Source organism: Melospiza georgiana, chromosome 19 (genome assembly GCF_028018845.1).
Source record: "Melospiza georgiana isolate bMelGeo1 chromosome 19, bMelGeo1.pri, whole genome shotgun sequence".
NCBI lineage: Eukaryota > Metazoa > Chordata > Aves > Passeriformes > Passerellidae > Melospiza > Melospiza georgiana.
In genome coordinates this window covers 7,351,934-7,364,316 of record NC_080448.1, presented here as the reverse complement: position 1 = coordinate 7,364,316, position 12,383 = coordinate 7,351,934, and the positions used below count along the sequence as shown (strand labels likewise).

The following is a 12,383-nucleotide window of genomic DNA, read 5'->3' as shown; positions in this document are numbered from 1 at the left end:
AGAGCGGTGTGCTCACAGCGTGTTCCCAGCGTGTCCCCGCAGTGTCCCCGCAGTGTCCCCGCGGCGGAAATGCCAAGGACCCTCTCGGCCGGCACAGCCCTGAGCCCCAGCTGTGCCCGGGGGGGGTCTGGCCATGGGGGGCTCCCCGACCCTCCGCTGGTATTTAGGGCACCAAGCACCCAGAAATGCCGCCTGTCCTGGGGCGCGCTGCAGTACTTTAAAAACAAACAAAATAGTTAAAAATCAGTAAAACGCTGGAAGTCTGGGGTGCAGAGCAGCACACCCGATGCTGCACCCCCCAGGTTCGGGGGGTACGGAGGGGTTCGGTGTGGGTTCGGTCCAACACAGGCGGGCGCTGGGCTGGGCAGGCGGGGGCTGAAATGCCCTGGGGCTGCGGGACATGCTGGGCGCTGAGGGGGACCGAGGGGACAGCCGGGACACACCGGGGACCCTGCGGGGACACAGAGGGGACACAGCGGGGGGACCCAGGGGACAGAGCGGGGTGACCGAGGGGACCCAGCGGAGACAGAGCGGGGACAGAGCGGGGACTGAGGGGACACAGTGGGGACACAGCGGGGACACAGAAGGACCGAGGGCACCGAGGGGGAGTCGGGGACAGACCGGGGGGACCCCGCGGGACCCCGGCAGCGCGGAGAGCCCGGCCCCGCCCACCCGCGCAGGCCACACCCCCTGGCCGACAGCCGATAGCATCACCCAATGGGCACCTCGGATTCGCTCTAGACCACGCCCCTTTCCCCGCCCCCGCACGCTGATTGGCGGCCGCCGGCGCCGGCCCGCACATGGGCGCTGTGCTCGGGGCCGCGGGTTCGAGGCCGCGCTCGGCTCCGTTTGGCTCCGCTCGGCTCCGCTCGGCTCCGCTGCCCGCCCGCCATGGCCCGGCGCAGCGCCCTCTCCATCCGCATCGTGGAGGGCAGGAACCTGCCCGCCAAGGACATGTGAGTGCCCCCGCGGCGGCCGGGGGAGCTTCGGGGCGGGGGCATCCCCAGGGAGTCGCCGCTTTCCCAGGGGGGCTGCGGGGTGTCCCCCCAACAGGTCCCTGATGGGGACCCCACCCTGGGGGTGGCCTCAGAGCCTCCTCCCTGCCTTGGGGGCTTGCCCAGAATGGTTTGGGGGCCCCCTGGCCATGCATGCGGTTTAGGGGCTCAGCCCCAGGTGGGTTCAGGATCCCCTCTTGGGGTGTCACCCCTCGGGGTGCTCCCTCCGGGGTGGCTTTGGAATCGCCCCGCATTGAGGATTCCCCCCAGGGTGGCTTTAGGGTCCCCCCCCAGCAGTGTGTTTACCTTGGGGGTTCCCTTCAGGGTGGATTTGGGGTACCCCTCCAGCAGTGCACCTACTTTGGAGGTTCCCCTTAGGGTGGCTTTGGAATCCCCCTCGCTTTGGGCGTTCCTCCAGGACGGCTTTGCTGTTTCCTTGCTTTGGGGGTTCCGCCAGTGCGGCTTTGGGGTTCCCTTCAGGACATTTTTGTGCGCCCCCAGCAGTTCTTGGCGCTTTGGGGGCTCCCTCAGCAGGGCTGTGATTTGGGGACACCCCTCGGGATAGGGTTGAGGTTTCCCCCCGTGCTGTGGGCTGCCCCCAGCCGTGTTTGGGGTACCCCAAGCAGCGCTCCCACTTTGGGGCAGGGCTGTCCCCACCATGGAGGGACCCTGGCAGGGACCCCCGGGCGGGCAGCAGGACCCGGTACATCGGTCCCCAAAGGAGCAGGGGCTGCCCCAGGGCTGTGTCCATCCCCGGCTCCATCGCACCTGGCTGAGAACCGGGGGCCGCCCTCGGCTCGGGATTTCCCTCCCAGAAATTCCCGGTGCTCTCTCTCCTCATCGCTCTGATCCCTGTGGGGCGGGATGTGGGGACAACACCGGGGTGGCCCCAGCCGCCACCAAGGCAGCGGGAAGCTGCTGAGGAGCAGCCTGAAAACCAGCAAAAATCCCTGCAGCCGTCATGGAAAAAGAGGATAAACAAGGAAAGAAACATGACTTTTTTTTTTTTTTCTTTTTCTTTTTTTTTTTTTCTTTTTTTAAATCCCGTGTGTCAGGGCCTGATTTTTAAATCCCTTGGCACAACTCCCCGCCGGAGCTTGACCCAGCTCTGGCTTTTGGGAGGTTCTGGGGGGTTTTAGGAGCTTTCCGGACCGGTGCCTTTGGGACGTGGCGCTGGGCTGGGACAGCGGGGAGGGAAACCCGAGCGCGACCTTGGCCGAGGCTGCCCCGGCCCCCTCCCCGCTGCCCCGGGATCCGGTTCCCTGCCCTGGCACCGCTCTGGGATCGCTGCTTTCCTCCGGGAGTTCCCTCCGCGGGGTGTCCCCAGCTCAGCCCCTGCTGGCGGCAGCCGGGGGTGATGGAGCGCCCCCAAATCCCCGGGGGGAACCCTCAGATCCCACAGGATTTGGCTCAGGGAGTTACGGGAGCTCCCCCAGCTGAGGCTGCCAAATGTTCCCCTCGTCTTTATCCCAGGAAAGCAAGGGAAGGGGGCTGCCTGATTGTTTTCAATGGCTTTTAATGTTTAAATTTGCTTTATTTAGTATTAATTTTAATTGTTTATTATTATTATTTATATTAATTTATTTTATTTTCATTTCTGTTTTATTATTTATTTATTTTATTGGATTCTTTTAATGTTAGGATAATAAATAAGGCAAATAATTTTTCATCTTTAGTTTCTTCAAATCTATTCTATTTTTCAGTGTTTTCACTTAACTTTTTATTTCATTATTTTTTAAATTATTTTTTACTTCATTTTTGCCCTTTTTCATTTTTTTCACTTAGTTGTTATTGATTTCTTCACTTACTATTCCTTGTTTTATTTTATTGTTTTATTTTATTGTTTTATTTTATTATTTTATTTTATTATTTTATTTTATTATTTTATTTTATTATTTTATTTTATTATTTTATTTTATTAATTTATTTTATTAATTTATTTTATTATTTTATTTTATTATTTTATTTTATTATTTTACTTTATTTTATTATTTTATTTTATCATTTTATTTTATTTTATTTTTTATTTTATTTTTTCTTTTAATCTATTCTATTTTATTATTTTATTATATTATTTTTTTACTTTATTTTTAATTTTTTCCTTTATTTTTTATTTTTATTTTATTATTTTATTTTATTATTTTATTTTATTATTTTCTTTTTTCTTTAGGTTTTTTCTTTTATTTTTCTTTTATTTTTCTTAGATTTTCTTTTTTCTTTTATTTTTCATTATTTAAAAAAAATTACACCATTTTTCTTTTATTTTTCTTTGATTTTTTAATTCTATTTTCCTTTCTTTTTTTTTTTTTTTTTTAATTCTATTTCCCTTCAATTTCCCATTCTATTTTTTCTTTCCCTTTCAGTTCCATTTTTTATTTAAATCTTTATTTACTCATTCTCACCACCCCCCCAGGGCACACCAGCTCCGCTGCCTCCACCAGTTAATTTTTAATTCCATCCCTCCGCGGCTCTGCCGCCCGAGGGGTGGCTGCGGGTTCCTTCCCCCTTCCCCCAGTGCTGGGCTCATTTCCTCTTTCCAAAGCTCTTCCCCTTTCCAGCTCGTTCCGCGCACGCAGCGCGGGTGCCCCGCGCCACCAATCCTTGATGACATCCCCGGTGACATCCCGGGACAGGGATGCTGCGCGGCCGGAGCCTTTGGAGCGGGGATTTCTCCTCACCCGGGCTCCTCCCGCAGCCCATCCTGTGTTTGGATGCCCGTGCCCGGGTGGCTCCCGGCGCTCTGGCTGTCGCCACGCTGGGGACAAGGGTTTGCCGCTGTCCCCGCTGTCCCCGCGCGTTGCCGGGCGCAGCTGGAGCGGGCACAGCTGCTCCCGTTCCGCCTGCCCGCTCCCGGCAGCGCCCGTGGTTTGCACAAGGCAGGAAATGTCAGCGAGGGGCTCTGCTGGGTGGCATTTCACTAGCGGCTCTCTTTAAAAGCCCTCTCTTTAAAAATCCCTCTCTTTAAAAATCCCTCTCTTTAAAAATCTTCTCTTTAAAAATCCTCTCTTTAAAAATCCTCTCTTTAAAAATCTTCTCTTTAAAAATCTTCTCTTTAAAAATCTTCTCTTTAAAAATCTTCTCTTTAAAAATCTTCTCTTTAAAAATCTTCTCTTTAAAAACCCTCTCGGCAGGGCTGGCAGGGAGCGGGAGCGGCTCTTGGCATCCTGCTGCATTCCAGCCCCGCGGGGCCGCACGGGTGGAAGCGCCTGCGAGCGGGGATGTTGTCGTGGTACCCGGGATGCACAGCCCAGAGAAAATCCCTGCTGCTGTGTTAGCAGGGCAGCGAGCTCCACAAAGCCTTTCAGTTCCTTCCAACTCTTTTGAATCCCCTAAAACCCTTTCAGTCTCCCTCAAAACCTCTTTTGAATCCCCCCAAACCCTTTTCAGCCCCCCTCAAAACCCTTTAAATCCCCTCCACCTCTTTTTGATTCCCCCAAAATTCCTTTCAGTTTCCCCCAAACCCTTTCAGTCCCCTCTAGCCTCTTTTGATTCCCCCAAAACCCCTTTCAGTCCCCCTCAAAACCCTTTAAATCCCCTCCAACCCCCTTGGAATCCCCCAAAACCCCTCTCAGTCCCCCCCCCAAATCCTCTCAGTCCCCTCCAACACCTTTTGAATCCCCCAAAACCCCTTTTAGTCCCCTTCGAAACCCTTTCAGTTCCCTCCCACCTCTTTTGATTCCCCCAAACCACCTTCTGATTCCCCCCAAGAACCCTTTCAATCCTCCTCAAAACCGTTTCTGTCCTCTCCAACTCCTTTCGAATCCCCCAAAGCCCTTTCAATTCCTTTTGATTCCCCCAAACCCTTTTCAGTCCCCTCCAAACCCTTTCAGTCCCCTCCCACCTCCTTTGAATACCCCAAACCACCTTCTGATTCCCCCCAAACCCTTTTCAGTCCCCCCTAAAACCCTTTCAGTCCCCTCCAACTCCTTCAGTCCCCCCAAAACCCCTTTGGATTCCCCCGAATTCTTTCAGTTGTCCCCAAAACCCTTTCAATCCCCTCAGCAGCTGCCTCTCAGCCTCTCTAGATTGGGGATGTGGAAATCCCTCAGTGCCTGGGGTCCCCCCAGCTGTGCACCCTCCCTTTCCCCAGGACACTGCCTGACAGCACCTCTGGGGTCGGTGTTGATGAGTTCTCCATGCTCCAAGCTGCTGTGTGTCACTGGGATGGGAGCCACAAGCTTTCCATGGCCTTGGCCACCCCCCAGGTCCTGGCTCCTCTGTCCCTGGCTGGAGTGCCCACCCCTGACCCTGTTTCTGATGGAGCAGGGCAATAAGCTGTAAAACTGTGATTATTTTTTGGCAAAGGTGATTCATGTTGTCGCCAGGGAGGAAGCGTGGTCAAAGCCTGCTGGTGGCTGCCCTTCACACCCTCTGCATCCCTGGGGGTGTCCCTGGGGCTGTCCCCATCCCTGTGGGAGTGCTGGGGGTCTGGGGACACCCTGGGGCTGGAGGAGGCTGCTGTGGCCTCACTCCTGCTGTGTGGAATTGGGCTGCAGGTACAGCCTGAAGCTGTTTTGGGGACAGGGTGGGGTTTGTTTGCTCCTTGCCTTCCTGCGTGGAAGAGGAAAAGCCACTTCTGGCAGCAGCGGGACGCAGCGGCCGGACACGGTCAGGGAGGAGTGTCCCCGGTCTGGAGGCCAGGCCAGGGTCACCCTGTGCTGGCAGCTGTGGCCAAGTGTCCCCATGGAAGCCTCTGGCAGCCTCAGCCTCACCCTCAGGGCTTGGGCTCTGTTCTGTGGGGGCTGTCAGGGCTGGAGGCTTTGGTCACTATGGCCGGGAGTGTCCTGTGGGCTGGGTGGTGGCCAGGCTGTGGCTGTGGCACTGACAGGGCTGTCCCTTGTCCTTCCAGCACGGGGAGCAGTGACCCCTACTGCATCGTGAAGATTGACGATGAGGCCATCATCAGGTGGGTGGCCCTGCTCCCTGGCTGGCCCTAAAACTGCTGAGCCCCAAACCTCGCTCCTGGCAGGTGTCTCCATCTGCTGCAGGCACATTATTGTTATTATTGTTAATATATTTATTTAATGTTATTTATCATTCATTATTATTCCCTGCTTTGGGCTGAGGTGCTCCTGCAGACACAGCAGTGTCAACAGCTCATGGCCCCCTCCCCTCTACCCCACCCCTGTGTGACAGGACAAGAACAGGGACAGAGACTCATCCCTGCCCCAGCTGAGGGTTCCAAACTCTGGGTGCTGCCCCCAGCTGGGGAGCACACCTGGGAGGGAGCCCTGTGCCCTGTGTCACCAGTGCCACCTGCCCCACAGGACTGCCACCGTGTGGAAGACGCTGTCCCCGTTCTGGGGGGAGGAATACGAGGTGCAGCTCCAGCCTGGCTTCCACAGCATCTCCATCTACGTCATGGACGAGGATGCCCTCAGGTGTGCTGGGGGCTCAGCCTGGGGACTCCTTTGGTGGCTTTGGCTCCCTGCATGCTCAGCCTGGTGCTGACACCTGAGAATCCCCACCTGGCCATGCTGCCCTGGCTTTGGGACACAGATGGGGGAAGTTTTCTCCCAAGGATATTGTCCAGCTGGCAGCAGAGGGTGGTTGATTGCTCCATGGGGACAGACACACCAAGGTGGCCCCTGTCCCCCCAAAGTGGGTGCTGTCCTACCTGAGCACCAATCCCATGCCATGTCCTGCTTCCCACTTTTGTTTTCCAGCCGTGATGACATCATTGGCAAGGTCTGCATCACCCGGGACATGCTGGCAGAGCACCCCAAGGGTAGGGGAAAGGTGGCTGGGAGGTCCCAGGAGGGACCCACCCCTTGGACAAGCTGGTCCTGAGGGGTTCCCCAACAACCCCTTTGTGGGGATCCCCCCTTTTCCCACAGGATACAGTGGCTGGATGAGCCTCAGCGAGGTGGACCCTGATGAGGAGGTGCAGGGGGAGATCCACCTGCGGGTGGAGGTGCTGGGCAGCCAGGGCAGCCGGCGGCTGCGCTGCTCCGTGCTGGAGGCCAGGTGAGAGGGGACACGGGGGTGACAGGGCTGTGTGTGCAGCTGGGACATGGGTGCTGCTCCATGACTCAGTTTCCCTGGTGTATCCGGTCCTTTCATCACCCAGCAGGTGCTGGGGGTGCTGGGGCAGGCTCTACCTCATCTGCGGGTCTTTGGGACATACATCTTGAGATTCCCCGAGAGGGGATGGGTGTCACGGGTGCCTGTGGGTATTTTGGGAGGTTGCTGGTAAGTTCCCCCTCTTCTGGGCAGGGATTTGGCCAGGAAGGACCGGAATGGTGCCTCTGACCCCTTTGTCCGCCTGCGCTACAATGGGAAGACACAGGAGAGCACCGTGAGTGCGGCTGCAGCCGTGCCAGGGCTGCGGGGGGAATCCATCCATGGGGAAACCCAGAGCCATCCCCGTCCCCCAGCATCCCCAGCCTGGTGTCCCTGAGGGACAGACCCACCCAGCAAAAGGGACAAAGCTGTTGCCTTTGCAGGTGGTCAAGAAATCCTGTTACCCTCGCTGGAACGAGACCTTTGAGTTTGAGCTGGCTGAGCCTGCTGGGGAGAAGCTCTGTGTGGAGGTGTGGGACTGGGACCTCGTCGGCAGGAACGACTTCCTGGGCAAGGTGAGCCCCAAACCATTCCTGTGCTGCCAGGATCCTGCCCAGCTGCACACCCAGCCCTCTCCTGCCTTCCTCTCTCTCCCAGGTGGTGTTCAGCGTGCAGGGGCTGGAGGCGGCCGAGCAGGAGGAGGGGTGGTTCAGGCTGTGGCCAGACAAGTCCAAACCGACAGAGGATGGGTGAGTGGTGGCACAGGGTGTTGGGGTGTGCTGGGGTGGTCCCAGTGCCCTCAGGGCATTAGGGAGGGGGGTTTTCCTGGGAAGCATCATCACTTTGGAGGGGTAGCCTGGCCTCAGGCTGCCTCCTGCTTGGTGAAGTATCCATCCATCCACCCATCCATCCTTCTGTTCACCTATACATCCATCCATTGTACATCCATCCATTGTACATCCATCCATTATCCATCCATTATCCATCCATTATCCATCCATTATCCATCCATTATCCATCCATTATCCATCCATCCATCCATCCATCCATCCATCCATCCATCCATCCATCCATCCATCCATCCCTGTCCGTCCATCCATCCATCCATCCATCCCTGTCCATCCCTGTCCATCCCTGTCCATCCCTGTCCATCCATCCATCCATCCATCCATCCATCCATCCATCCATCCATCCATCCATCCATCCATCCATCCCTGTCCGTCCATCCGTCCATCCCTGTCCATCCATCCATCCATCCCTCACCCTCCCTGTGCTCCTGCAGGCGCCGGGGCAGCCTGGGCTCGCTGCAGCTGCAGGTGAAGCTTCGGGACGAGACAGTTCTTCCCTCCCAGTGCTACCAGCCCCTGGTGCAGCTCCTGTGCCAGGAGGTGAAGTCGGGGCGCCAGGTGAGGGGTGCATGCCCAGCCTTGCTGGGGCACCCACATTTCCCAGCTCTGTGCCTGCCTCGGGCTGCCACGTTATGGTGCCTCTTCCCTCCAGGATGGCCAAGTGCACCTGGTCACCCTCCTGGACGAAACCGCCACGGCCGAGTGCCGCCAGGAGGTCGCCATCAACTTGGTCAAACTCTTCCTGGGCCAGGGGCTGGTCAAGGAGTTCCTGGACCTGCTCTTTGAGCTGGAGCTGGCCAAGCCCTGTAAGGCTGCAATGGGGAGTGGACCCGGAGGCTTCTTTATCATCTCCTGGGGCTGCAAAACCTCCAGGGCTCTTTGAGGGGATTTTTTGGGAGTGATGGTTGAGGCTCAGCCATCACACTGTGGAATCTGTTGGGCTCATCCCAGCAGCTCATGGGCTGGGGTTGGTGGAGGAGCAGGTGGGCTGAGGTGAGGAAATCCCCCTGACCCCCATGGAAGTGGCCAGGGTGGCGGGGCACAGGCTCTGGGAATGAGCCCATGACTGCAGCTGCAGGTGCTGCCTCCATGGGGCAGTGACAGGGGAAGGAGAAACCAGAGGAAGTTGTGACACCAAGTCCGTGGGGGAGTCTGATTTTCCCTTTGGGAGGGGTAACTCTATGGTCAGCAGTTACTGTTTCCAGGGCTGAGGGCTTGGGGATTGACCAAAGAGAGTCCATGGGATGCTACATGCAGCTGCCCAGGGGTGACCTGTGGCTGTCCCCCAGGCCATGGCCCCTCTCCTGTTCTGCAGGTGAGCCCAACACTCTGTTCCGGAGCAACTCTCTGGCCTCGAAGTCCATGGAGTCCTTCCTCAAGGTGCCACACCACCCAAAACCTGCTCTTCCCAGATCATTCTGACCCTGGGCTGTTCCCAGGAGAAGGAATGGGAGAGCTGCTGTGCTTGTGCCTTCCCCTGGGGGTGGGAGGCCGGACAAAACCCACGGGGTGACCTTGGGGGTGTCAGGTGCCAAATCTGCAGCCCATTCCTGTCCCCTTTGTGCTCCCTGACAGGTGACAGGGATGCCATACCTGCACTTTGTCCTGGGCCCCACCATCACCCGCGTGTTCGAGGAGAAGAAATACGTGGAGCTGGACCCCGGCAAGGTGGAGATCAAAGACGTCGGGTAAGGGGCTCGTGGGGCGGCAGGGCAGGGCTGTCCCCAGCGCTGGGGGTGACGGTGGCGGTGCCCGCAGGTGCTCGGGGCTGCACCGGGTGCAGACGGAGGGCGAGGTGATCGAGCAGGGCCGGCAGCACCTCCAGTCCTACCTGGGCGAGCTCCTGGACGCCATCGTCAGGTCGGCCCCGGCGTGTCCGCCCCTGATCCGCGCCGCGTTCCGCCAGCTCTTCCAGCGCGTCGGGGAGCGCTTCCCGCAGCACCAGGTGGGGACGGAGCGGGGTCAGACAGGGACATCCCCAGGGGACGGCGCTCTCTGGGTGCGGTGCCCCTCTCGGGCAAGCAGCAGCCCCGGCCACCGGGGCATCGCTGTTTGTGGGGCTGTCCCACGCTGGGAGAGACCCTCACGTGTGTTCCCCACCCCTCGGCGGTCACAGCACGCCAAATTTGTGGCTGTCACCAGCTTCCTGTGCCTGCGCTTCTTCTCGCCGGCCGTGATGACGCCCAGGCTGTTCCAGCTGCGGGCCGCACACGCGGACGCGCGGACCAGCCGCACGCTGCTGCTGCTGGCCAAGGTGCGACACCGGGGCTGGCCTTTGGGGTGCCCGGCCGGTTCTCCCTGGGGCCAGCCGGGGGTGACGCTGCCGCTGCCGGGGTCCCCAGGCCATCCAGCTGGTGGGGAACATGGAGCCGGCGGCCGGGCGCGCCAAGGAGACGTGGCTGTCGCCGCTGCTGCCCGCCCTGCAGCAGGGCACCGCCCGCATGAGGGACTTCATCACCCGCCTGGTGGGCACCGAGCAGGAGCAGGGCCAGGAGCAGGGTGAGGGGCGGCCCCCGCCCGCCGTGCTGAAGGAAGGGCTGCTCCTTGTGCACAAGACACGGGGCGAGGGGCCGCTGCTCGCTGCTGCCGCCGGCAAGAAACTGCATTTCTGCCTCACCGGGGAGTCCCTGGGCTTCGGCAAGAGCCCCGGAGCGGAGGTACGGCCGTGCTGGGGGGACAGGGGCGGCAACGGGGCCATGGCCTGGGGGACAGCCACAGGTCATCCCTGGGCAGCTGCATGCAGCATCCCGTGAACTCTCGCTCTTTGGTCAATCCCCAAGCCCTCAGCCCTGGAAACATTAACTGCTTACCATAGAGTTAGCGCTTCCAAAGGGAAAAACAGCCCCCTGTGTCCCCTGTGTGTGTGTCCCCTCCATCAGCGCATCGGTGCCATCGCCCTGGGCGACATCCTGGCGGCCGAGAAGGTGGAGGAGAAGAGCTTCGGCAGCTCGCACGTCATGCAGGTGGTCTACCTGGCCACGGGCGGGCAGCAGGAGACGGCCTACCTGCAGTGCAAGGTGCGGCGGGGACAGCCCCAGCAGTGGCACAGCCCGGGGGTGGCACTGCCTGTGTGGTGGCACTGCCCGGCGTCCCTCTGAGTGTCCCCAACCCCGCAGTGTGTCAACGAGCTGAATCAGTGGCTGTCGGCCCTGCGCAAGGTGTGCGGCAACAACCCCCGGCTGCTCCGCTCCTACCACCCCGGCGTGTTCCGCGGCGACAAGTGGAGCTGCTGCCACCAGCGCGACAGGACAGGTACAGCGAGGTGGCCCCGGGGGGTGCTGGGGTGTCCCCAAGTGAGGTGACACTGTTGTCCCACAGGGCTGGGATGCGACCGGACCCGGCACGGCGTCACCCTGCAGGACTGGAGTGACCCGCTGGAGCCCGCGGTGGAGGCTCAGCGCCTCTTCCAGCACCTGCAGGGCCTGCGGGACACGCTCAGGTGAGCCCTGCCCCGGGACCCCGCACGGCCCCGGCCGCCCCTTCCCCTCCTGCCACGGGCCCGGCCCTCTCCTCTCCGCAGGGACAAGTACTGGGAGCTGCTGGAGCCGGAGCACGCCCAGAACGGACCCCGGGGGGAAGGTGGGTGCGGGTTTGGAGTCCTGCTGGGGATGGGAGCTGTGGTGGCTGGGGTGACCCCGGGGCCTGTGGTGATTCGAGGTGACCCCAGGGGCTGTGGTGACCCCAGGGGCTGTAGTGGCTGTGGTGACCCCAGGGGCCTGTGGTGGTTGGGGTGACCCCAGGGGAGCTGCGGGATGTCACTGTCGCTCCGTGTCCCGCAGACGCTGCCCTGCCCGAGGGGCTGAGCCGGTTGCTGGCGGTGCTGGCGGAGCTGGAGCGCTGCCACGGGCGGGCGCTGCCTCCGCCGCCCCCGGCGCCGGCGCTGCTGCGGCTGCAGACGTGAGGGCCCGGCCGGGGAGCGCGGCCCTGCAATAAAGGCACTTTGTACCCACCCTCAGCCTGTCCGTGTGTCTGCGGGGCGTGGGGACGGGCCGGGCACTGCCCAGAGCCCTGCTGGTGGCACTGGTGACGTTACACTGGGGACAGCTCTCAGGGGCCTGCTGGTGCCATTGCTGGTGCCATCACTGGCGGCCAGCACTGATGGCAGCACTGGGGGTTCTCTTAGTGGTGCTGCTGATGGTGGCTTTGCTGCCATGGCTTGATGTCCCTGCTGTGCCATTTCTGATGGCCCTGCTGCTGCTGGCTCTGTTGGTGCCATCACTGGTGGCTCGGCTGGTGGCTTGCTGGCAGTGGTGGCATCCTTGGAGTCTCTGCCCATGGTGCCAGCTGGTCAGCGCGGTGCTGTCTCCAGCGGGGACACCGCTGATGGTGTCGCTGGTGTGCGCTCTCCTCCCGGCCCCGCCGCTGGCCGCAGCGGTGGCTCTGAGGCGGGAGCCGCCCGTGTTTGTGCCGGTGTCCCCGGCCCCGCTGTCCCCGGCCCCGCTGTCCCCGGCCCCGCTGTCCCCGCTCCCGCTGTCGCCGTTGCCCGCTCCGGGTCCTCCCGCCCGCCTGGGGGCGCTGTGGGGCCGCCAGGAGCACG

General features: G+C 59.7%; 1 protein-coding gene across 1 annotated transcript; it reads left to right on the top strand.

Moving 5' to 3' along the window:
* Nucleotides 1–844: 844 nt before the first annotated feature.
* On the top strand, nt 845–11,747 carry LOC131091467 (ras GTPase-activating protein 4-like). Its single transcript, XM_058037559.1, has 20 exons — nt 845–956; nt 5,845–5,901; nt 6,263–6,376; nt 6,662–6,723; nt 6,833–6,962; nt 7,212–7,293; nt 7,442–7,573; nt 7,656–7,747; nt 8,281–8,404; nt 8,499–8,652; nt 9,162–9,226; nt 9,422–9,534; nt 9,605–9,791; nt 9,963–10,100; nt 10,189–10,503; nt 10,726–10,863; nt 10,963–11,098; nt 11,165–11,285; nt 11,367–11,425; nt 11,626–11,747. Exons 1-20 carry the CDS (start codon nt 892–894, stop codon nt 11,745–11,747), a joined length of 2,406 nt encoding a protein of 801 aa, XP_057893542.1. The 5' UTR covers nt 845–891.
* The last annotated feature ends 636 nt before the right edge of the window (nt 11,748–12,383 follow it).

Excerpts from the sequence above, each read along its gene's own strand:
- LOC131091467 (XM_058037559.1), top strand. The coding sequence starts at position 892 with ATGGCCCGGCGCAGCGCCCTCTCCATCCGCATCGTGGAGGGCAGGAAC. Across the intron at positions 6,963-7,211 it reads TGCTCCGTGCTGGAGGCCAG|GGATTTGGCCAGGAAGGACC; the intron begins GTGAGAGGGGAC and ends TCTTCTGGGCAG. Across the intron at positions 7,748-8,280 it reads TCCAAACCGACAGAGGATGG|GCGCCGGGGCAGCCTGGGCT; the intron begins GTGAGTGGTGGC and ends GTGCTCCTGCAG.